The 22,773-nt window shown below is 44.2% G+C and overlaps 2 protein-coding genes across 5 annotated transcripts; one reads left to right on the forward strand and one right to left on the reverse strand.

Moving 5' to 3' along the window:
* Window positions 1-242: 242 nt before the first annotated feature.
* On the reverse strand, window positions 243-9,151 carry THNSL1 (threonine synthase like 1). 3 transcript variants are annotated; one of them, XM_028750539.2, is made up of 4 exons: window positions 9,062-9,146; window positions 5,747-5,802; window positions 3,488-3,632; window positions 243-2,612 (listed from the first exon to the last, which is right to left on the reverse strand). In XM_028750539.2, the coding sequence occupies exon 4, from the start codon at window positions 2,567-2,569 to the stop codon at window positions 350-352; it is 2,220 nt and encodes a 739-aa protein (XP_028606372.2). In that variant the 5' UTR covers window positions 2,570-2,612; window positions 3,488-3,632; window positions 5,747-5,802; window positions 9,062-9,146; the 3' UTR covers window positions 243-349. The 3 variants fall into 3 exon arrangements, with proteins under 3 accessions (XP_028606372.2, XP_028606376.2, XP_028606373.2); XM_028750543.2 differs by lacking the exon at window positions 5,747-5,802 and having other exon boundaries at window positions 9,062-9,151; XM_028750540.2 differs by lacking the exon at window positions 9,062-9,146 and having other exon boundaries at window positions 5,747-6,102.
* A 91-nt stretch (window positions 9,152-9,242) lies between these two features.
* Window positions 9,243-19,102, forward strand: ENKUR (enkurin, TRPC channel interacting protein). 2 transcript variants are annotated; one of them, XM_028750545.2, is made up of 6 exons: window positions 9,243-9,392; window positions 10,739-10,897; window positions 12,705-12,850; window positions 15,716-15,939; window positions 17,230-17,376; window positions 18,588-19,102. In XM_028750545.2, exons 2-6 carry the CDS (start codon window positions 10,821-10,823, stop codon window positions 18,759-18,761), a joined length of 768 nt encoding a protein of 255 aa, XP_028606378.2. In that variant the 5' UTR covers window positions 9,243-9,392; window positions 10,739-10,820; the 3' UTR covers window positions 18,762-19,102. The 2 variants fall into 2 exon arrangements, with proteins under 2 accessions (XP_028606378.2, XP_077792962.1); XM_077936836.1 differs by having other exon boundaries at window positions 9,252-9,392; window positions 10,804-10,897.
* The last annotated feature ends 3,671 nt before the right edge of the window (window positions 19,103-22,773 follow it).

Raw genomic sequence — 22,773 nt, forward strand, 5'->3', positions numbered from 1 at the left:
GATAGGGCAGGAAGAAACCCTGGAGAATTGCTGCAAGACCGTGTGAGCAATACTGAGCATCCAAAACAGGACTTCCCTGGGAACCACATGCTAACCTTTTCTATTTCTCTTCCAAACAATGATCTCACCTTTGGGAATATGACATTATTATTTTTCAACAATACTTGTTTTGTTTCTTACACCGCATTCAGTGCTCATGCATGTAAATATCTGGCAGTATATAGTCACTAAAAGGCAGCTACTGTGTTTACTAAGCATTTATTAAAACATGCGTTTGGGTGAATGCGTGAGGAGGAGGAGGGGAAATATTCAAAGCGCCATAGGAGGCAAATGTCAAATAAGCCTACAGTTAGAAAACCTTCATGAAGTGGTTTTGTATTAAGGATTCAACGTGTTCCATGAGGACGTTCATGTCAGCAGCACAAACCTGGTACTGCTGCTTCTCGTTCTTTTTCAGAGTCTCTAATAGGCCCCTGTGGACCGGAGGCAAAGGGTTATAAGAGTTTAACAAGTGAAGCTGACTTAACGGAGTCTGCTTGATTTCTCCAATCCTCAATGCCTGTAGGACAGCAGGTGCAAATTTGGAATAATGAGCCGTAGAAGAAATGATCACCGGGCAAGTTTTATCTTGCAGTCGATCGGCAACCACCTTTGCGAGAGCTGTGTGCGTATCTAAGATGTAGCCTGTGGTATCGAACACAGAGCGAATGGCACCCAGGCAGTCGTCCTCAGAGCACCAATCAGCCACCAAATCCTGCTGAAGCCTGTCCAGGAAGTGTTCCTGCAACTGGAAGCAGCGCTGATTCTCCAGACTGCTAAACAGTTGCGTCACCAGCTGCCCGTCCCCATTAGCAATCAAGTGCAAATGTCGTTCAAGGTTGGAAGACTTCAAAATGTCCACTGCCGGTGACAGACTTTGCATTAATCGCCTCTCCTTTATATTGTACAGGCCTGTTTTTATGAACTCCGTCAAGACGTTGTTTTGATTGGAAGCACAGATACATTTCCGTATAGGGATCCCCATTATTTGCGCATACTTAGCGGCTAGTATGTTGCCAAAGTTCCCTGTGGGAATACAGACATCGACGGGGTTCCCAAAGGAAATGATGCCTTGCTCTACAAGGTCAAGGTAGGCAGAGGCATGATAGACCACCTGGGGAAGCAAGCGAGCCCAGTTTATAGAATTTGCTGCACTTAACGCTGTCCCGTATTCCACAGTGAGAAAGCCGGTAAAATCTGAATCGGTAAACATCTGCTTGATGGCAGACTGGCAAAAATCAAAATCCGATCTGACACCTATTACTTTTGTGTTTGCTTCCTGGTAGCCGACCATCTGTGATTTCTGAATCTGGCTAACTCCATCCTGGGGAAAGAGGGTGACCATAGCAATCCTTTGTTTATCCGTCTCCTTAAGCCGACTAAAACCATCCAGGACGGCACTTCCTGTGTCGCCGGAAGTAGCTACCAAGATCAGATAGTTACAGCTTTGGGGGATGCAATATGCAAACAGGTGGGGCATCAACTGCAATGCCAAATCCTTAAATGAAGCCGTTGGTCCATGAAACAGCTCCAGAAGAAACTGATTGCCTGCCAGGTGCCTAACGGGGGCAATTTTAGAACAGGTAAAATTTTGTCCATAGGCAGTCTGAACTATTTCCCATAACTTGGAAGCAGGCACATCAGCAGGATGTATGCACCTTTCCAGTATAACCTGAGCTCTTTCAGCATAGCTTGCCCCTAGTAGATGTTGCCATTCTCCTGCAGTGAATACTGGAAGCCCCATCTCAGGAACAAAAAGCCCACCATCAGGCGCCAGTCCCTCAACAAGAACATCGCTGAAATATTTCACAGAGCCTTTTAGCTCAACCTTCTTATTGCATCTTAGACTCCTGGTGGAAATGAAGCCATCTGAGTCAGAGTCTTGGTACCGCTTCACTGCATGAAGCACTTTCTCGGCAACAGCGTCGGCTGTAATTCCGTTCTCACAAAGCACACGGACATCGTACCACTTCTTATAAAACTGCTTGCGGAACTGGAGGATGTCTCTCAGTGAGGTTCCGGGCCCCTGCCCCACAATACGGTCTACTTTCATCAACTGCAACCGATCCATGATGCTTTGTGTCGGTACGTCCAGATAGACCACAACCCCGTTTTTCTTCACGTGCTCCATGCTGGCAGCATTCATTGGGTTGGAGCCAGTAAGGGAAACGACACTTCCGGATGCTGAAAGATTTAACAAGGCTTTTCCTTCCTCTTCTAAAAATTGCTCGTTGCCAACATCCTTCAATTTTTCTGCCACACTCATGTTCCAGGTTGTTTCAAGGACATCGTCGTCCACATCTATGAAGCAGGAGCCTAGTTTCTGCCCTACTATTCTCCCCACTGTCGTTTTACCAGCTCCAGGGGGTCCCATCAGGACAATATTCTTGTCCCCGACAAGAGAATGCCTAGACATCCATGGTGTCCGTGCAAGGGCAAAGCTTCTTGAAAAAATCAACTTTAAATACACATCAGAAACCACGATGCGAGTCATTAGCTTTAGATGCCGATTCCAGACCACATGAAACATCTTCTTCTTTTCTCTCGAGCCAATTTCACAAGGAAAGGAAACGCTTTAAAGGAAGAGGAAGGGAAAATCCAGTGAGCCAGAAATACTTTAAACCTTAGCCACTTGACATTTAAAATAATTACTAGAATGTGAAGACACTTCTGACTGCTCCATTCCCATCTTAGGGGAGCACGTTTTGGGGTTTTTTTTAAACAAGATCACTCACCCATTCTGTGACCTGATCATGACAAATAAATGGGTGAGGATTTTATTGAATTCCACCTTCTGTGAAATCTGTGCAGAGGGGAAAGGTTTTCCCTTTAAAGCATGCGTGTTTGTTGTGAAATTTCTACTCTGAAAAGAAGCCACATGCTTAAAAAAACAAGCCTCTGTGCCTTCCTGCATAAAATCCTTACACTTAGTTCATTTTCTGTGCGTAGGATAGCTTAACTGTTTCCTTGGCTAAGAGCCACAAGCAGAACAGGACAGAACCACCTCTAACACCTACAATGAATACTCAATAGAGGCACTGGCTGTAGGCAGGGAATGTTCTCAGAATCAATAAAAAATCCTCAATGGAGCTCCCAAAACTGGCTGCTAGAAACACCAGTGTGTACTCCATTTCTTAGACATACTGTACCACCCCTGCCCTCCCCTTGCCTTTATTTGCACATGTAATGAAATATTAGGGGCGCATTAACCCTAACTACCAGAGGATGGCAAACCTATAGAAGGTGACAGCTGATTACAATGAATAAAACGCACAAACAAAAGCACCCAAGAGTGCAATTCAACTCCCACTGGAATGTCAAGACTTCTCCAGTCGTTTAAATGGAGCCAGAGTGCACTTTAGGCATTTATATAAAATCCTTTCTTTGCATCCAAATATATTTTCTTCCTCTGAAACCAACCAACCAATCGTTTTGTTACATAACTTACGGTTGCAAGAGTAGATCACTTCTGTCCCGTTATCGTCTGAGCAGGCATTGCAAAAAAATAATAATAAGCCCAGGCAAATGGCATCTGTGACGTGCTCTTGTGCAGCAACCACGTACGGCTTTCTTTTCTTTTTGTAAGCCTCAATCTAGATGGAGGAGAATAAAAGAGAAAGATCAGAGTGAAGCAAATGCCGCACAAGCAATTGCTCTCCAGAGGCAACAGAAGAACAAGCACCGGGCAAAGAGGGCTCTCTCCAGCCCCAGAACATGAACACGTTGCCAAGAGTGGATTCGTTTTGTTTGCTCAGGGAAATCAACAGCGACGTCAACACGTACCACAAAGCAAACAGTGCGCACACTTCAAGTCAGGAGACTAGGAAAACCTCGTATGCTTTGCCTTTTCAAAATTAAAACAATTTGGCCCTGAAAACAATATACAGTGGTACGTCCGTGGCAAAGTACTGTTACATTGCAACAAGAATAAGACGAGCAATGACGTCAACAACGGAGTTCAAATTGTAAACATCGAAGGAACGATAATAAACAGTAGTGACACCTGAATTGAATTTTTAAAACCTTAAAAGTCGAAACCTGGCCATAAATATAAGCACCAATTCTGTGAATTGGCCATATTTCTACTGTTATTTGTAGCACAATACTACTTTTAATGTCATATTTCTTTTTTATAAATTGCTTTCTGGTCACTGACCGTATTAAAGATATTTGAATTTGAATATACAGTGGTACCTCGTGTTAAGTACTTAATTCATTCCGGAGGTCCGTTCTTAACCTGAAACTGTTCTTAACCTGAAGCACCACTTTAGCTAATGGGGCCTCCCGGTGTTGCTGCACAGCTAGAGCACGATTTCTGTTCTCATCCTGAAGCAAAGTTCTTAACCCGAGATACTATTGCTGAGTTAGCGGAGTCTCTAACCTGAAGCGTATGTAACCTGAAGCATATGTAACCCGAGGTACCACTATAATCCTGCATTCTGGTAATGCTAGATGCTTAGCTCTTGCAAGTAAAATATTTTTGGTGAAAGCAGAGTTTAATGTAGCCTTTGCTAATCTGGTACCTTCCAGATGCTTTGGGAAACTCCCATCATCCCTAATCACTGGCCTTGCTGGCTGGGGCTGATGGGAGTTGGGGCTCAACATCTGGAGCAGGGCAAGTTTCCCACTTTGTTCTAGACAAACTAAGCTTCCTTCACTTGCTGAGCTACTTTAATGGTGCCAGAAGAACCATTCTCATTCACCATCTTATACTGTTCATTTTTGCCCCTTGGCATCTTTTGACATGTTTATTCCATAATAAGAAGTACAGTGGTACCTCGGTTTACGAACTTAATCCATTCCGGAAGTCCATTCTTAAACCAAAACCATTCTTAAAGCGAGGCACGGTTTCCCTAACGAGGCCTCCCGTCGCCGGTGCCCTTCCACCATTCGGATTCCGTTCTTAGACTGAGGTAAAGTTCTCAAACCAAGACACTCTTTCTGGTTTTGCGGAGTTTATAAACCAAATTGTTCTTTAACCGGACTGTTCTTAAACCGAGGTACCACTGTATGCAGCCTGTAAGACAAGAGGGCATAAATGTCCTGAAGGGACTCCTCCATTCTAGTCATAGCACAGGGGCAGGGATATCTGTGGTCCTCCAGTGGTTGTTGGACTACAACTATCACTTGCAGCCAGCACAGCCAATGGCTAAGGAGTTGTAGGCCAACAGCATCTGCAGGGATGGAAGCCTGCTAGTTATAGTCAACTAGCATAACAGAGAAGTACGACATTCACACAGCAATTGTTTTCCATATTCCATGCTCCCACTTTTTCTGTAATTTTCCAAGTCTTCTGGGGCTTGGAGCAGGAATCTTCTCCCCAACTCTATTCCATCATCCAGCTAAAGCTTTTTTTAAAAAATAAAATAAAAATTCAGGTGCATTTCCTGATGGATAAGTAATTGCAATGAGTCCCAGGTTATGGTTTGAAGGCAAATGAAACAATTTGTTGAAGCAGTGCTGGGCTGGTCACTACTTGGATGAAAGAAAGGTGGGGTATAAAGGCATAAAAACATATTTTTTTAATTACATTTCCATGGTGACCTCTACATTTAATATTTGTAGTGATTTTGTTTGTTCTACTGCATTACTAGAATACCTCCAATGTGCTTTAACTGTAACTTTATTCTTTTTAAGTTGCTTACTTTCTTTTATTTAGAAAATTTAGCTGATGTATACAAATGAATGCAGGCCACAGAGCTTATACTTCTTCAGCAGCAGCTTGTCTCTCTACAGGAATATGTGCTGATTCCTTTGGGAAACCTAGATTTACATGCGAGAAACAGACGAAAAGTGGTGACTGGGCCAGAAATCAGCAGAGTCCTTCGGCGGTGTGGGGCCATGACTGTGATTGTGCCAGTGCAAATATTTAACTCACAGTTCTTTGCCCTTCCCTGGCTGAAAAACATGGCTGCAATTCACCATCTATGTAGAACACTGGCCTTCTGGGACATGGCTGGTTTTCTGAACTACTGTACACTAAAAGTATTATATTTTATACAGTTATTGTCACACACCCAATGTGGCCCCGCTGAAATAGATCCAGGCTGAAATTTGATGAATACTAACATGGGCGTAGCCAGGATTGGGGGGGGGGGGGCAAGCCTTTTGTGGGGGGGGGGGCAGAACCTCAGTTTGCTATGTATTTTTGTTGATTGCGGGGCAGCTGCTCCCCCTTGGCTACGCCCATGAATACTAATGTAGGTACACATAAAGCTCCCGTAAAGGCACTGCTACCCCACTTCCAGTAATGTGTGCTGACCTACTTTAACCAGAAAGCAATGAATTGAATAATATTTCTACAGCTCTGATTCCAAAGAATTCAAATCTATCCCAAGGATTTGCCCTTAAAATACCATAGATCTGAGTGATGTCCTCTTGGAAACCCCAAACGGTTTTTTCCCATTACATTATCATTGCAACAAAACTGTTGAAGAAAAATTTGAATATCTATCGGTCTCAGGTCAGACATAGGTAAAGTTAAAGGGACCCCTGACCATGAGGTCAAGTCGTGACCGACTCTGGGGTTGCGGCGCTCATCTCACTTTATTGGCCAAGGGAGCCGGCATACAGCTTCCAGGTCATGTGGCCAGCATGACTAAGCCGCTTCTGGCGAACCAGAGCAGCGCACGGAAATAATAATAATAATAATATTTTTTTTTATACCCCGCCCTCCCCAGCCAAGGCCGGGCTCAGAGCGGCTTACAAGCAATAATAAAAACAAGAAGAATGATTACAACTTAAAAACAAAAATAAAATACAACATTAAAATAATGGAACATTAAAATATTAAAATGTAGCCTCATTGCAGGAGGAGAAGGAAAAGAAAAAAGAAAGAGAGGGAGGGAGGGAATCAAATTGGCTCCAAGCCAAAGGCCAGGCGGAACAACTCTGTCTTACAGGCCCTGCGGAAAGAAATCAGATCCTGCAGGGCCCTGGTCTCATGAGGCAGAGCGTTCCACCAGGCCGGAGCCAGAGTTGAAAAGGCCCTGGCTCTGGTTGAAGCCAATCTAACTTCCTTAGGGCCTGGGACCACTAGGGTGTTGTTATTGTTATTATTAAATGCCGTTTACCTTCCCGCCTATTTATCTACTTGAACTTTGACGTGCTTTCGAACTGCCAGGTTGGCTCACCCCATTGCGGGGATTCAAACCGCCAACCTTCTGATCGGCAAGTCCTAGGTTCTGTGGTTTAACCCACAGCGCCACCCGAGTCCAGTTCTTTAGTAGCAACCAATTGCTTCCCCTCTTTAAACTGGCAAATAACATCCAAAAATAAGATTGCCATGAGCAATTCAATACATATTTTAGCCATGCAGCATAGATGATTACAATAACTATGATGTAACATGGAAGCAGTAAGTTGGTATTTCCAATACTTCTTTGTGCCATTAGCTGTTGTACAACATAAAAGAGAAAACAGAATTTGTGGATAAGCTTTAAATAGCACTCATTTATTAAAATTTTAAAAATATCCAGTGATTTGAGAATTGCCTTGCAATTCTCTTCCTCTTCCTGTGCAGGCATCAGTTACTATATTAAACAATCAGAATGCAATTGCAAAGCATTTTCTATAACTTGCACCTAGCAATGCCAGTAGCAATGACCCCAATTCAAAGCAGAATCCGACTTCTAAGAAGGCTGGAAGAACAGAAGTATGGCAAGAATGAAGTGAAGGGTCAATGTATTAATTCAAATGTGATCATAACCAATATGAATTGTCTTAGTTATCACTGCTTCTCACCCAGCAGTGGCCAGCTTTCTTCCATAGGCAACACATGTGAATCTTCTCAAATGTCGTTTTAGTTATTATTACATTTACATCCCACACTTCTACAAAGGACATCAAGCAGCATAAGAAGAGTCTGCTGGATCAGACAAACGACCTAGTCCAATACAGTGGTATGTTGGGTTAAGTACTTAATTCGTTCCGGAGGTCCGTATTTAACCTGTTCTTAACCTGAAGCACCACTTTAGCTAATGGGGCCTCCCGCTACTACCGTGCCGCCGGAACATGATTTCTGTTCTCATCCTGAAGCAAAGTTCTTAACCTGAAGCACTATTTCTGGGTTAGCAGAGTCTGTAACCTGAAGTGTATGTAACCTGAAGCATATGTAACCCGAGGTACCACTGTACATTACTCTATTCTCATACTGATCAACCAGATACCTAGGTGAAGCCTACAAGCAGAATTTGAGCACAAATGGTATTCAGAGGACTATTGCCTCCAACATCCCCCACACCAAATGATAAAAGCGTGGCACTTACTTCAAGAACTGTGTACCAGCACCTTTTTGATTCTTAAAAAAAAAAAAAACCACCACTGGGATCTGCCTAGCTCTGCTGAGCAAATTTATTGTATTGCCAATTTACTGGGCTGCAGTTGTGAATGCATTCATGTATACATCTCGAGCTCTGCGTAAGAAACCCACGGGTTGCGCCTCTTGCACTTTACTGCTTTGGGGTTCTGCTGCTTTCCCCCTCCTTTCTTCCCATGTGTGCAAATGTCAGCCTACTCGCGTGGTGCATCTGATGCCGGCGGGCCCACCAGACCTCATGCATGCCACAATTTTGACACCCTTTAAACTTTATTCAGCGACCCTGCTCCCTGCCCGCCAGCGACTCTTCTCTCCGCTGCAGCAGAAACAAAGCAACGAAGAGTACCCCTTCTTCTTCAAGATATGGGGCGTCCCCCGGTCTCGTCAGTGGGTGGGGAGCGAGGCTCCTGCTCCAATGCAGCGCCTCGAGCAGGATGGGGACCGAGTCTCTCCCTTCAGGGCAACCAGAGGGCGACCCACCCGTTCCCCCCATTCCCTGCCAACGCTGCCAAGAGCAGAGGGGCGGCTGCTCCTCGTGAGCAGGGAAAGGATCCATGCACGTAGCATGGATCCGAAAAGGAAGGAAGGAATCCGTTTCAAGGCACGCGAAAAAAAATTAAAAATTAAAAGCCCTGCCCTCCCATAAAGCGCCTCTCCGCCATTGCTCAACCCAGCCCCTCTCTAACCACATGCAGGCAGACCTACCTGCTACTACGCGTGCGCGAACTCCCACGCCGGCGGCGTCCTCCTTCCTATCTCTGTGCAGTATCTCTACGGCGGCGTCCTCCCACCCAGCCCCTGCTGCGCCTGCGCGCCATTCCTTTCCTCCCCGGCTTCGCTCATTGTTCACGGCACAGTCCCGGAAATGGCGTCACAAAGCCTCTCTCCCGTTCCACACACACACAAACAGGCGCGCGCGTTGCTAAGCGGTGGTTTCCAAGGGCGACCAAACAGTGCCGCTCGTTCTAATGCGCGGCAGCCGAGGAGGCTTCGAACGGGAGCGGAAAAGGGCTCGGAGGAGAGAAAGGAGAGCGGGGTAAGGCGAAGAGAGGGAGGCGGGGAAGGGATGGGAAGGGCGGGCAGGGAGCAGGGAAAGCAAGAGGGGCTCTGAGCGGGTGCAGACGGCGCGCGTGGGAATGCGAGGCAGGCAGGTCGTTCGCCCTGGACTCCTTGCGTGTTGGTAGATTGATACACCGCCTTCTCTCATAAGGAGCTCAGAGCGCCGCACGTGCTTCTCTCACACGCTTTTTTTTGGGGGGGGGCGGTCCAAATCTCACACATTTTTAACTTCACAACAGCCCTGCGAGGTAGGTCAACTTGAGAGAGTGGCTGGCCCGAAGTCACCCAGTGAGCTTCTTGGCGAAGTGGGGTTTTGTAATCCAACAACATCTCAAAGGCTAAGATATCATCATCATCATCATCATTATCATCAATCTCATCTCTGCCTGTTCAGATAAGCAGCAGTAGCAGCAGCTCCCCAAAGCCTCGCCTTTCCCAGATCTGTCACCTTGACAGCCTTTTAACTGAAGGGTTTTTTTAAACCCAGACCCTGAACGAAAAGCATTTGTGTATTTTTGGGAACCATGACCCGTAATATATATAAAAAAATTGTACGCGCTTTGACATTGCATTCTAGCATTTCTGAAGCCTATTCCGATAGCTGCTTTTAACTTGTGCAGCATACATCTTGCACATATGGCAGCTGACGTGTGGCAAAGCACATCGCCCGATCACTTGGCAGGATGGTGTTAAAACTATCCAAGCTACCGTAGGGTGAGGTTTAACATAACTCTGGGGAAGTCATACATGGGTTTCCTCAGCCAAGTGCAGAAGTACAATAAGACCTTCCTCACCCACTTGGCAGGACAATTCAGGTGTTAGGTTGTAGAGACTCGGCATGTGATGTCGTTACTTGGAAAAATGGGTGAGAAACCCGTGGTGCTGCAGATGTGGTTGGACGATTCTCTGCGGTCCTGATCACTGGTCGTGCTGGTGGAGGCTGTCCCAACAACTTCTGGCCCAGGGTCAACTCTGTGCAGACCTAGAGAGGAGGCTGGGAGTGATAATGTGAGCAATACTAGGGCAAACCGTGGAACTGGGATGGTTGAAATGTTGAGGTCAAAGGCTAATAGTGACCAGCCAAGGAGGAATGTGCAAACGAGAAGAATATAGAGTGTAAAAGAAGGAAGGGGAGGGTAAGAAGTATGTGCCTGGGGGACGGGATACGGGGAGAAAAACCAAAAGGAGAGGTGGAATGGTGTTTATCAGACAAAATGTGACAGGCAGTTCACTTTTTAAAAGATTTTTTTTAAATTAAAAAAAAATATTCAAAAGTTACAATACAGTTACAATACATTTTCAATCAATGTATCCCCTCCACAGACACAGATATTTTAAGACAGTTCACTTTAGAAGTCTGGCAATTTGAATTATCTGCAGACTGTATCACTGTATCACTGTGAAGATGGCAGCAATGTGCATGGAGGAGAGCATTTACAACCTTCTACCTTACAATCTGGATAAGTCTTGCAAGGCACCTAGGTATGTGGGTAAGGACACTTGGGACTCATTCTGACAAACCTTTTATACTTGTCAATCAGTGATTGACCTGTTCCTATGGAAAGTGTTGTAATAATTTTTCTGCTCAAATGAATTTTGTGTCTCCTATAATGGTGGCACTGTGGGTTAAACCACAGAGCCTAGGACTTGCCGATCAGAAGGTCGGCGGTTCAATTCCCCGTGACGGTGTGAGCTCCCGTTGCTCGGTCCCTGCTTCTGCCAACCTAGCAGTTCGAAAGCACGTCAAAGTGCAAGTAGATAAATAGGTACCGCTCCAGCGGGAAGGTAAACGGTGTTTCCATGCACTGCTCTGATTCACCAGAAGTGGCTTAGTCATGCTTGCCACATGACCTGGAAGCTGTACACCAGCTCCCTCGGCCAGTAAAGCGAGATGAGCGCCGCAACCCCAGAGTCAACCACGACTGGACCTAATGGTCAGGGGTCCATTTACCTTTACCTTTTATCATACTACATCCTTGGAATTGAGAAGGGACATTTGGGTGCATTCACATGGCAGTTTATTCTGTTTTTACGACAGAATACTTCTGGAACTACAGTGGAATATAGTGCAAGTTTATTATTCATTTCTATGTTATTTACTTCCCGAAAAAAATCTGTTAGCAAATAATATGGAAATGAGTGCTAAACTTGCATTATATTCCACTATAGTTTCACTGTAATCCACTATACTTCTGGAAGTGACTTTTACATCGTGTGAAAGCTCAAATATAATTTTGAGATTTTGCCTTTTTCTTTTTTGCTTCCTAGTATTTAATGCTGTTCTCCTTTCTTTTCCATCTTTTTAATTTTTCAAGATATGCTTCGTATCCTCTCATAGCATACTAGTGTGGCTGATATATAAGGAATTGCTGCAAATTGCAGTCAAAGAGAACACTCCCCAGCTCTGTCTTATGTGGTTAGGATTTTTATTGCGTGAACCACTAATGGCAGAATTATACAATGGACACGTCTTTTTGAATATACGGCAATTTAATTTCACCAGCTCAGGCAAATGTTAGGCCTTTCTCATTCATGTGACCCAAACCACTTGAAGTCATGGTAGACCAAGAGAGAAATTCAATATAATCACTATAAAGTGATAAAATGAATGAGAAACAGTGTTTTCAAAGCCAGTAAAGAGAATCACTTTGGAACAGCAATTCCCTATTTTTGCTGACTTTTATTCCACTGTTGATTTAACTCTGGATAGGTGTGCAGTGTATAATACCAAGCTATGGCTTAATGGGACCATGTGAAGGTATCACAGTCACTTATTTCCTTCCCAGTCTTTATTACTCCCACACTGTGCTCAACTAAGCCCAGTTTTGACTTAGCATGTCACCTGAACCTGGGCTTGTAGTTATAAACTCTCCTTAGCTGTGATTCGTGTATTGTGGGGAGCTGGACCAGGTGACACTTGGGGTTCCTTCCAGTTGTACAATTCTATGATTCCTTGCTACAGCCAAGAACAAACTTTGCACGGGAGTTGGGAAGACTGGGGCAGAGCAAGGTGACTACAACCTCCTCTTGAGACCCATTTGCATGGTCTGGTGAGCCATAGTTTGGCTTACTGTGTCATGTGAACCAGGTCAATGGGTGTTGCTGATTTCAGGCACAAATGAGATCAGAACAATATTATTTCTTTTCAAATAGTTCATTTTTTTACTTTGATAGACAACAGTCATTAAGGGATAGTGCTCAAGAAGACAGTGGTCTGTTGGGGGGGGGAATAGCCTGTAGCTTCTCTTTCAGCTCTAATTATTGTGTGTATATTTTCTCTTCACTAAAGATATGTATCGACATTGAAAACGTATGTAAAAAATACAATACAGCAAAGTAAAGCACCGTGGAAAACCATAGGACCACCAAAAGTCCAGGTGCCAAATCCAAAAGACTTCCTTCAGAAACATTCAAAGGAACCAAAGTTACCACAGAGTATGTTTCATTAATTTGTATATGTTTATTAAATGTATACCATTTGTATGTCTCTTTTTCCAGTGCATAGAATCGTAGAATATAATCCCAACTCCCTGCAGTGCAGGAATCTAAACAAAAGCATCCATGACAAATGGCCATCCAATGCCTGCTTAAAAACCTCCAATGAAGGAGAGTCCACAACCTCCCAAAGGAGACCGCTCCACTGCTGAACAGCTCTTACTGTCAGAAAGTTCTTCCTGATGTTTAGCTGTAATCTCCTTTCTTGTAACTTGAAGCTATTGGTTCAAGTTCTACCCTCCAAGCCAGGAGAAAACAAGCTTGCTCCATGTTCCACGTGACAGCCCTTAAGATATTTGAAGCTGGCTATCGTATCTCCTCTTAGTCTCCTCTTTTCCAGGCTAAACATACCCAGTACCTTCAGCCACTCCTCATAAGGCTTGGTACAAAGCGAAAGAACAAATCATGTAAAAATATCTGTAAATGCAAGATAAAAACTGTGCAGCCAAACAAAGCAGCCAAGAACAGAAATCAGCCATTCCAATTCATTCTCAGAAGAAATCTCCAAAGCCTCGTGAGAAAGGATGTGTGGTATTAACTTCCACTAGGAAGTTTCCACCAGAAGTAAAAAGTATTCAGTTCTAGAGTGAGATCATCCCACAGACTTGGGGCCACTGCTGTAAAAGCCCTACTTCTAGCAGCAGATATAAGGATTGCCTGCAGAGATGGTCACTGCTAAACACAGGGAGCAGGGAGCTGATATAATGAAAGCCTGCCAAACCTAAACCTAGATATTTATTTCATTTTAATCTCATCCTTTATCTGAGGAGTACTCAGCGTTGTTCTCCCCCTCCCCCCATTTTTTTATTCTAATGGCTACCCCGGAAGATATAAAGACTTGCCCAAAGTCAGTACCATTGCTAAGTAGTTATTTGTATCCCAGTCTTCCTAAGCCTAGTGTAATATTCTGACTATACCACATTGATGAGTATCCCAGGCCACGTAAAACTTCACTACAATTTTACCCAGGTTAACATCCAGTAATATCTTCTGTATTCTCTTGGACACATGGGCACTTCTGTTCTAGTGATTTTAAGGACCATATGTTAGTTGGCTGGTTGTTTGGTTTTTGCCTCTGATCTGGATGTGCAAGGCTAGACATCAAGGCTTTTGTTAATCATGCCAAGTCTGCATATTTTAAGGAAGCCTTAAGTCAGTGTTTCCCAACCTTTTTTGGGCAAAGGCACACTTGTTTGATGAAAAAAATCTTGAGGCACCCCGTGACGTCAGTGCGCAGCGTCATGCTGGGAGGGAAGGGCGCCGGGGCGCTGCTGCTGCTGCTGCTGCCGCCGCCACTCCCGGCACGCATGGGCCCAGCTGAGGCGTCGGCGGCTGTTGTGGTGGCGGCGATAGCGGGCGGAGGAGGGGGCGGCGGCGGGGCCGAGGTGGCCGGCGGCGGCGGGGGAGGCGGCGGCGGGTGGAGCAGGAGGGCGGCCGAGGCCGGTGAGGGAGTAGGGTTGCCCGGGGCTTGAGGAGCCGTCGCCGGGAGTTGCTGCTGCTGTTGTTGCTGCTGCTGCCCGGACATGCCGGCCTCCTCCTCGTCCGCTGTCTCGCGCTCCTCCCTTTTGCGCGCGCTGCCCCGCCGCCGCCCCATTGGCCGGGTCCTGTCAGCTGATCCTGTGTTATTTCCTGTGTGTGTGTGTGTGAGGGGAGAATGGAGAGAGTAACCTCGGCACCACCACCGCGGAGCCGCCCCCGGCTCGACGCGGATCCTCGCCGCCGCCGCCCCGCCTCTCGCCGCCCGACTCGCCCGCCTCCCTCCCACGGCACACCAGGCAACGTCTCGCGGCACACTAGTGTGCCGCGGAACACCGGTTGGGAAACACTGCCTTAAGTTGGCCAATCCACACCATGCTTGGGAAAGCTCAGCTATTCAATAGAGATCTCCACTGAAGTCCCCTTATAGTGCTTAAAATGGAAGTGTTTGCTTATAAATGTATATATTGTCAGAAAGAGTGGTTATAGAATGTGACATTTTGTTTTCACAAATAGATTTTGGGAATTGTGACAAGTCCAGGAGCATTACAGTTGGATCCCAAGTAATCAGGAGCCTCAGTGTTGCTGACTCCAAATGTTTTTCTAATATTATTATTTGTTAGATACCTACTACAAAAAAAGTTTCAGTGTGACATGCAATATGAAAAATAGGGTTAGGGAAAACAAAACAAAAAAACAAAAAAATTAACAAGAACAAGAAACACTTAAAATGTTCATAGACTAATTATAAAAGCAGCAGACAAGAACTCACCTCCCTCCAACTACACACGACACAAAAAAAGGTATGAAACTTTTCAAAATAATGAGTGTGGGTATTTTCCTGAAGCACAATATAGTTTGGTTTTTAAATGTACATTTAGTTAGCTTTTTAAGCCTTTATGGCAATATGTCATCAAGTTGTTTTGTTTCTTTCCGCAACTATTTTGAAATGTATCTTTTGCCCTTCACTGGGATGTCTTGGGCAATGGCTTAAATATTGTTGATCTTGATAGTTTACAGCAGTTACTTTATTCATTTATCATCCAGGACATGACAAGTCCCTCTCTACCCAGTCCTTCGTGAGCTGTCACCTCTCCCTTCTTACACATCACTTTTTATACTTGCTGCTCCCCAAAATAATCCTCCGTATGATGCAAAGTGTCATAAGGAAACGAGCTGTCTAGGGCTGAAAGATCAGAATCCAGAAAATTGGAGGCAAAGGTGAAGGTTGAATTAAAGGCATAGACTTAGCAGAATCCTGTGCCACGTAGATGAACATTTTAAAAAATGTAATTCATTTTGTGGCTTTTTATTTTTTTTAAAAAACAGGAAATAAACATCAAGGAGGTAAGAAAGTGAAACCAGGTGTGCCTAAATTGTCAGATCACCCACTCATGGGAATTCAGAGTTCAAAGAATTTCATAAGCACAAATGCAGCTAATGTCATCATGGGAGTGCCTAAGAAACCTCTACCAGCTTGTGTTGACCGGCGGCAAGGCGACAAATACGTCCTTGAAACTTCAGGACTCGTTCCAAAATATCTCAAGAAAAAGGTATGCCTTATCAAAATGATGTGGTGCATTTACTAACAGTGAAATGCTATACATGCCTCCATAGACATAAGTTCTGTTGACTTAAATGGGGCTTACTCCCAGGCAACATCAACCCATTTGCCTTGTGGGAATCCCTTGTGGACGACCACAGTGCCTGGAGACAGGCAGTCAAGTTGTGTATCCATAGCAGTGACCAAAAGAGAAAAGACTGCTTGAAGGAGCACAGAGAGAAGAAACGCAGTGGTACATCTGCAGCAGCACAACTAGACACCTTCATCTGCAACAAGACATGTCTCTCCCACATTGTTCTCTACAGTCACAGCAGGCACTGCAACCTTTCAGCAGCTTGACCTCGCCCCCAAAGGCGCACTCCTCCATTGTCTCCCAAGACAGACAGGTGCCAATATCAACTCCCAAGCATAGGACTGCAACATAAGGCTCACTTATTTGCAATACTGAGTGAGCCAAACGAGCCATTGGTGTGATCCAGAAGGCTCCTCTGATGTTCTTAGGGCACAGGCAAAATTTTTAGAAACCAGAAGTGCCTGACCCTGAATATCTTTGTTGGGAATCTTAGTATTTTTAGCCAAAGTGAAGTAGTGGACATTAATGAGAAGTAGGGATATTTTTGAGTATTTTATAAAAGGTGTTAGATGTTTAATATCATAACTGAAGTCACATGTATTTAAAAGCAACAACAGATCAACTGGAGAATCCCATCCATCTCCAGATCAGTCCCTTTGCCCACAAGGGTACCAGCTACACCCCCCTTCTGCATGCTTCATTATTCATAGGAAATGGAATAATTTTTCTGCTAAGGCTGCAATCCTGTATCTACTTACCTAGGAATTAGCAGCATTGAATTATGTGGGGCTTATGTCTGAGTTGGTATGCATAGGAGGATTGCACTGTGAATCTATAGTTCTGAAGTCTAAGGGTCCCTAGCCAACATTTCCATAAATTTTATAGGCTTAGTGTGTGTTTCTCCATTTTTGTATTTATTTTCTAAAGGTGTTTTGGTACTTTTGCAAAACCTCATGCCTGTTGATATGTACCACTTGCATGTAGATGCTGCTGTTGGCTACATAAGGATTCATACCCAAATGAATGAGTGCACTATTAGTATATACTAGGATTAATGAGAAAAAGTTCAAAGTAGTCTTTTTCTTTCTAAAAAAAGAAAAGAAAAGCAAAAAAAGTTATATTACATAAGGGTCTTTGTTGTTGATGACGACAACAACAACAACAACAAAAGTATATGAATATCTGGAAGGTGCATTTTTCTTGTAGGATTACGGCATTACTCCGAAATATGTAACTAGGCGAAATGAAGAAGTAAAGAGAGCCCAGGAAGAGTATGATGCCTATGTCAAGGAAACTCTCAGACAAAAAGCCATGAAACGGCTCTCTGATGAAGACAGGGACAGTCTTCTTGAGGTATGTGGGTTGACTTGAATTAGACAGACTGAGGCATAAAAGATACATTTGTACAGGCACGAATGGGAAAGGCTTTATGAATAGCATTGCAACTAAGAAGGGTAGATTTTCACTAGATGGAGCTCTAGAATAGTTATCTGCAGGACTGAGCAAGTTGGATGTGACAGAAATGTTTACAAAGTCTTTTCTGGAAGCTAGATTCCATATCATCACACACTTCATTGCATCAGCAGTAGTGGACCACTGTGGAGCCCAAATGCAGTTAACGGCATGTCAGAAGGTTTTGTCCCACTTTAAAGAATAATCGGTAGCCAACGTCTTGAGTTGTGTTTTTTTTAAGTTACAGTGTGCGGAAAATACAGTTGTGCAAAGCAATCTGTGCATGTTTAATATGAAGTAAATCCCATGGTGTTCAGTGCACCTCACTCCCAGGAAAATGTATATAGGACTGTGAGCCTATAAATGTTTACTCAGAGGAAAACCTTACTGAGTTCAGTGGAGCTTAGCTTACACTCAGCTGAGTATAGCAGCCTTTCTCAAACTTGTGACCTCCAGCTGTTTCTGGAGTCTCAACCATCATGGCCAGTGGATAGGGATAATACGAGATGTCCAAAACATCTGGAGGTCTCCAAGTTGGAGTATAGGATTGCAGTCCTATATATATGTATATCTACTCAGAAGAAAATTGCATGGAGATCAATGGGGCTTATTCCAGTGTTAAGTATGCATTGCAGGGTGGTGAACTGCTACCCTGCAGGCTGAACTGTTAAGCAATTATTATTATTTTTTTGTCCCTCCAACATGTACCAATTTTTTCCTGCAGCAGTAGCAGAATCTGCATCAAGTAACAACACAGCATTGGGCTGGGCAGAGAGATAAGCCCAGCCTCTTAATGGGAAGGGAAGCACCAACTTCCCCACTCTTCAGATCAATAGTGTGAAGAGGCAGAGGGGGCTCAGTTCCCCCACCCCTCTCTGATGCTAAACTGGGCAGAGAGGTCCCTAGTATGTGTCTTCTAGTCATGTATTTATGTGTACCTGCATTTGTATGTGTGCTCTGATGTATGTACCTGTATGCGTGTATATATGGTGTGCAAATGCATGTAGGAATATAGGGTGGCTTCCCAGAGGGCTTGTATAAGATTGCAGCCTTGTTGTGTTACTGTATAATGCTGCCGTATACTAATTCGTCTCTTTCTATACTCCAAATAGGGTCTCAAGAAGAATTGGGAAGACGTGCATCACCAATTCCAAAGCCTTTCCGTTGAAATAGATACACTACCAAAGAAACTTCACAAAGAAAGGCTGGAAGCAGAGATGAAACAGCTGGAACATGACATTCAGACAATTGAGAAACACAGAATTATTTATATTGCAAACAAATGATCAGGGCATCCTTGCGGGGGGGGAATCCTCTGAGATGAAAACAAATACTACTTTCACTATATGCCCATATATTCATCTGTAGATGAATACTTAGGTTTTGACAAGTTAGGTAGAACTTTAGCTATATTTTATTTTTGAAAGTTTTAAAATATCTATTTTTTCCCCAAATAAATATATCTATTTATTTATTTCCTGATTGTTCAGTGACCTATACTTTATTTTTAAAAAACACCCCGAAAGTTTCATTGTTCATGTAACATGCTGTACAGCAATAATTCAAATAAGATGATAAATTAAGAGAGTATGGGAAATAAATGTATAATAAAGAGTTGCTAACCAAAGCTCCAAGTTCCTTCTATTTGTGGCTTGGATTCTACATTACCCAACAGCCAGGAAACAGTGTAATCTTCCTTTAAAGGTGAAAATAGGGGCAGTAAATGGAATGTGATGCTCACCAAAGCAGCTCTATAAATCCAAAGCACTTGATGTTTAAGGCATGCTCAAAGAACAGGTATATTCCAGGATTAAAGTATTACAAGATTTAGTGAACAAGACAAAGTTAGACCCATTGCAGCTCCTACATCTTGCCAAATTGTCTAGCTTTACAGCACTCCCAAACCACATTTGCATTTAAGGTCATGGGAATGTGAGCAAGCTTTGTCATCACAAGTCCAAAACATTAAGGTTTTTTGTGGGTTAGAAGTGAGGCATGAACTCTGCTTCACACATTAACTGCACTGTATACAATGCAAATGGCATTGTACTAGGCTGTGCATTTTCCAGACTTGCAGAGCATTCTAAATTTCCCTTCTGCCAGGGTTGGATTGAATTACGGTATCCTTCCACTCAGCTCTGCCTTCTCAACCTGCCTCCCAGTGGCTTCTGAATGTGTGGATGAGTGGAAAGCCTGCTTGTGGAAAGCTAGCAGAAAGCCCCCAAACAGTGAGGGGATGAGACAGTCTGGGATCCATTGCATCCCAAGCTAATCCCACTGCCATCACGTAACAGCATCAATCCTGATCAGATTCAGTTGCTGAGAGAGCCTGGAGCTGGAGCAGCAATTGGGCTCAGTCCTCTCCCACCTTCCACTGCAACTACCACGAACAGCTGGGCTGTGGAAATGACAGCGGTTCCACCCCCCCTGCAAAGCCCTGCCAATGGTGTTTAGATTGTGTCCTAAATCACATACAGGACATCCTCACCAAACTTCACAGAAAGTCCCTGGAATTGCAAATATTCCTGTTAATTGTCTGGTTCATATACACCAGCATAGGACGGTTTGTTTAACAAATCACACAACCTGCACTGCAAATGATCAAGCAAACCATGGTTTATTTCTCCAAAGGTTTTTTTGTTTTCTAGCTGTTTTTGTCTCATGCCTTTGTCTTTTAGTGAGCTCCTGGTGTGGGATGGTCAAACAAACCACGGTTAAAGAAGCAATACCGCATAATGTCAAGCTATAGTTAAAACAAGTGAAGATTTGTAATCATGGCTTCAGATCATGGTCTTGGCAGTAAAACCATACGTAAGCTGCTGGGCAGGGCTCAGGCATAGCGCTAAGCCATGGTTCAACAAACCATAGTTATGCCATAGTTTAGTGTTACATGTGTCTCAGCAGCTTGGGACAAGGCAGATTGTTCCTACTTTCACTTCAGGGTGGGAACTGGGCAGTGAATAAGAATCAATGCCTTGTTAAATAATTCTCTGTCATTTATCAGAATACTGTAATGGATTTTTAAAAAGTAATTAGATATAGGTCAATTCATCCCACGGGCTGTTTGTACCCTTAAAGGTAAAGGATAAAAGGACCCCTGACCATTAGGTCCAGTCGTGACCGACTCCGGGGTTGCGGCGCTCATCTCGCTTTTGGCCAAGGGAGTCGGCGTACAGCTTCCGGGTCATGTGGCCAGCATGACTAAGCCACTTCTGGTGAACCAGAGCAGCGCACGGAAACGCCGTTTACCTTCCCACCGGAGCGGTACGTATTTATCTACTTGTACTTTGACGTGCTTTGGAACTGCTAGGTTGGCAGAAGCAGGGACCGAGCAACGGGAGCTCACCCCGTCGTGGGGATTCAAACCGCCAACCTTCTGATCAGCAAGTCCTAGGCTCTGTGGTTTAACCCACAGCGCCACCCGCGTCCCATTTATACTTCACCAAAATCCAAGCTGAATAAAAATGACTTGCAGCGCTACTGCCGAAAGATGCATAGGATACATTCAGCTATAACACTGACTATTAACCAAGGCTAGGCAAATTAATTTGTGCATGAGCTATGTGCCATTGTATTTAGCCCACACACTTGCACCTTTCAGTGAGGAAGCAAACAATGAAAAGGCTGGCTTAGTGTTACATCCAAAGCCGTGCTCATTTGTTTCTTCTAAGCAAATTGTGATTGGCGAGCTTGTCCTAGTCTTCACTGCCATGGTTTGTTAGCAACCACAAGCTGCTGGTTCAGAAATAATAGTAGGACAGCTGCTCTATGGTTTGTTTCCCCTTCATTCTGCATCCAAGTGTTAATGGTGCTGCTCTTTCCCTCTTCTTATGCTGCCAGTGTTGTGCCCTGCCAGTCTTTGAACACCACAGTGGAACAGGATGCTCTTTGCTACTTGATGCACATGGAAGCATCTATCAAGTCAACATATGGAACGGACATATCTCTTTCCATTTAAAACAGATGTGTACTTTTCATAAAGGTCATCAGCATGGCTGATTACTGGGGGGTGGGGGGAATTGCTGTAATGAAAAACATTCAAGCTACAGACACATGGAAAACATTCTTATTCAATTCTCTCTCTCTCCAGGAAGTTTGACAAAATGCATTTAGAGAATCCTAGGAATGTTGTTCTATCTTTATGTATATGTAAAAGAACTGCCAGCGATGGGATTGGCAGCGTTTTTCAATTGGCTTGTGTGCCCTTGCCAGTATAGCAAAAGGAACAAAGGTGAATAAACACAATTGAGATTTCATTAGAATACTTTCTTTCATTAGAATACTAAGAAGAAATGTCAAGTTGTTTTTATAGGACAATCTGTTCTCATTGCTGTTTGGTATATCTTGACTTGCACCAATTATGAACATATGAAGGTGCTCGAGATCCTTGTTCTCTCTAACCTGTGTCAGTCTCCCAATATTTCAGGCCCAAAGCTATGTGAGCTCTTTAGAACCTGGGACTTTCTACATGTAACCTATGGCCCAGTTTGCATGTCACAATAAACCATAATTTAGTAGCGCAAAGGAAATAAACCACAATCTCAGTGTTAACAGTGTGTAGGGTAGGAGCAGAGGGGGTATTTCACTCCCAACAAACCACAGTCTGTTGTGAAGGTTTGATCTTGGCTTACTGATTGTGGTTTCTATGGGTGAAATAAACTGTGGCCCCTGGTTCAGACATAATACTCACCCAGGCATAATGATTTGTTTCTTCCTTGTGCTAGCAGGGAGGAGCTAGAGCAGCTTATTGGTTTGTTCACAGTAAACCACTAATAATTATATATTGGCATGATGTGTTAAGGGCCGTGGGTGGCGCTGTGGGTTAAACCAAAGAGCCTAGGGCTTGGTTGGCGGTTCAAATCCCCGCGAAGGGGTGAACTACCGTTGCTTGGTCCCTGCTCCTGCCAACCTAGCAGTTCGAAAGCAGGCAGTGCAAGTAGATAAATAGGTACCGCTCCGGCAGGAAGGTAAACGGCGTTTCCGTGCGCGGCTCTGGTTCGCCAGAAGCGGCTTCGGCATGCTGGCCACATGACCCGGAAGCTGTACACCCACTCCCTTGGCCAGTAAAGCGAGATGAGCGCCGCAACCCCAGAGTCGTTCGCGAGTAGACCTAATAGTCTGGGGTCCCTTTACCTTTTACCTATGATGTGTTAACTGAGCCAATGGCAGACCTTACTTGCTCTGAAATGGTAAACCTGAGGTCGAGGGGCAAGCTACATGTTACATTCAATGCACAACTATTGTTTGTTTCAAAAATGCCATAGGCAGCACACAGGGAAAGGCTTAATTCCTTTCCCT

Source organism: Podarcis muralis, chromosome 12 (assembly GCF_964188315.1).
Source record: "Podarcis muralis chromosome 12, rPodMur119.hap1.1, whole genome shotgun sequence".
NCBI lineage: Eukaryota > Metazoa > Chordata > Lepidosauria > Squamata > Lacertidae > Podarcis > Podarcis muralis.

What these genes read in the sequence shown, in the direction of transcription:
- THNSL1 (XM_028750543.2), bottom strand. Translation starts at nt 2,569, where the DNA reads ATGTTTCATGTGGTCTGGAATCGGCATCTAAAGCTAATGACTCGCATC.
- ENKUR (XM_028750545.2), top strand. Translation starts at nt 10,821, where the DNA reads ATGGCAGCAATGTGCATGGAGGAGAGCATTTACAACCTTCTACCTTAC. An exon ending in GGAACCAAAGTTACCACAGA is followed by an intron (nt 12,851 to 15,715) that starts GTATGTTTCATT and finishes TTTAAAAAACAG; the next exon opens with GAAATAAACATCAAGGAGGT. An exon ending in ACAGGGACAGTCTTCTTGAG is followed by an intron (nt 17,377 to 18,587) that starts GTATGTGGGTTG and finishes TACTCCAAATAG; the next exon opens with GGTCTCAAGAAGAATTGGGA.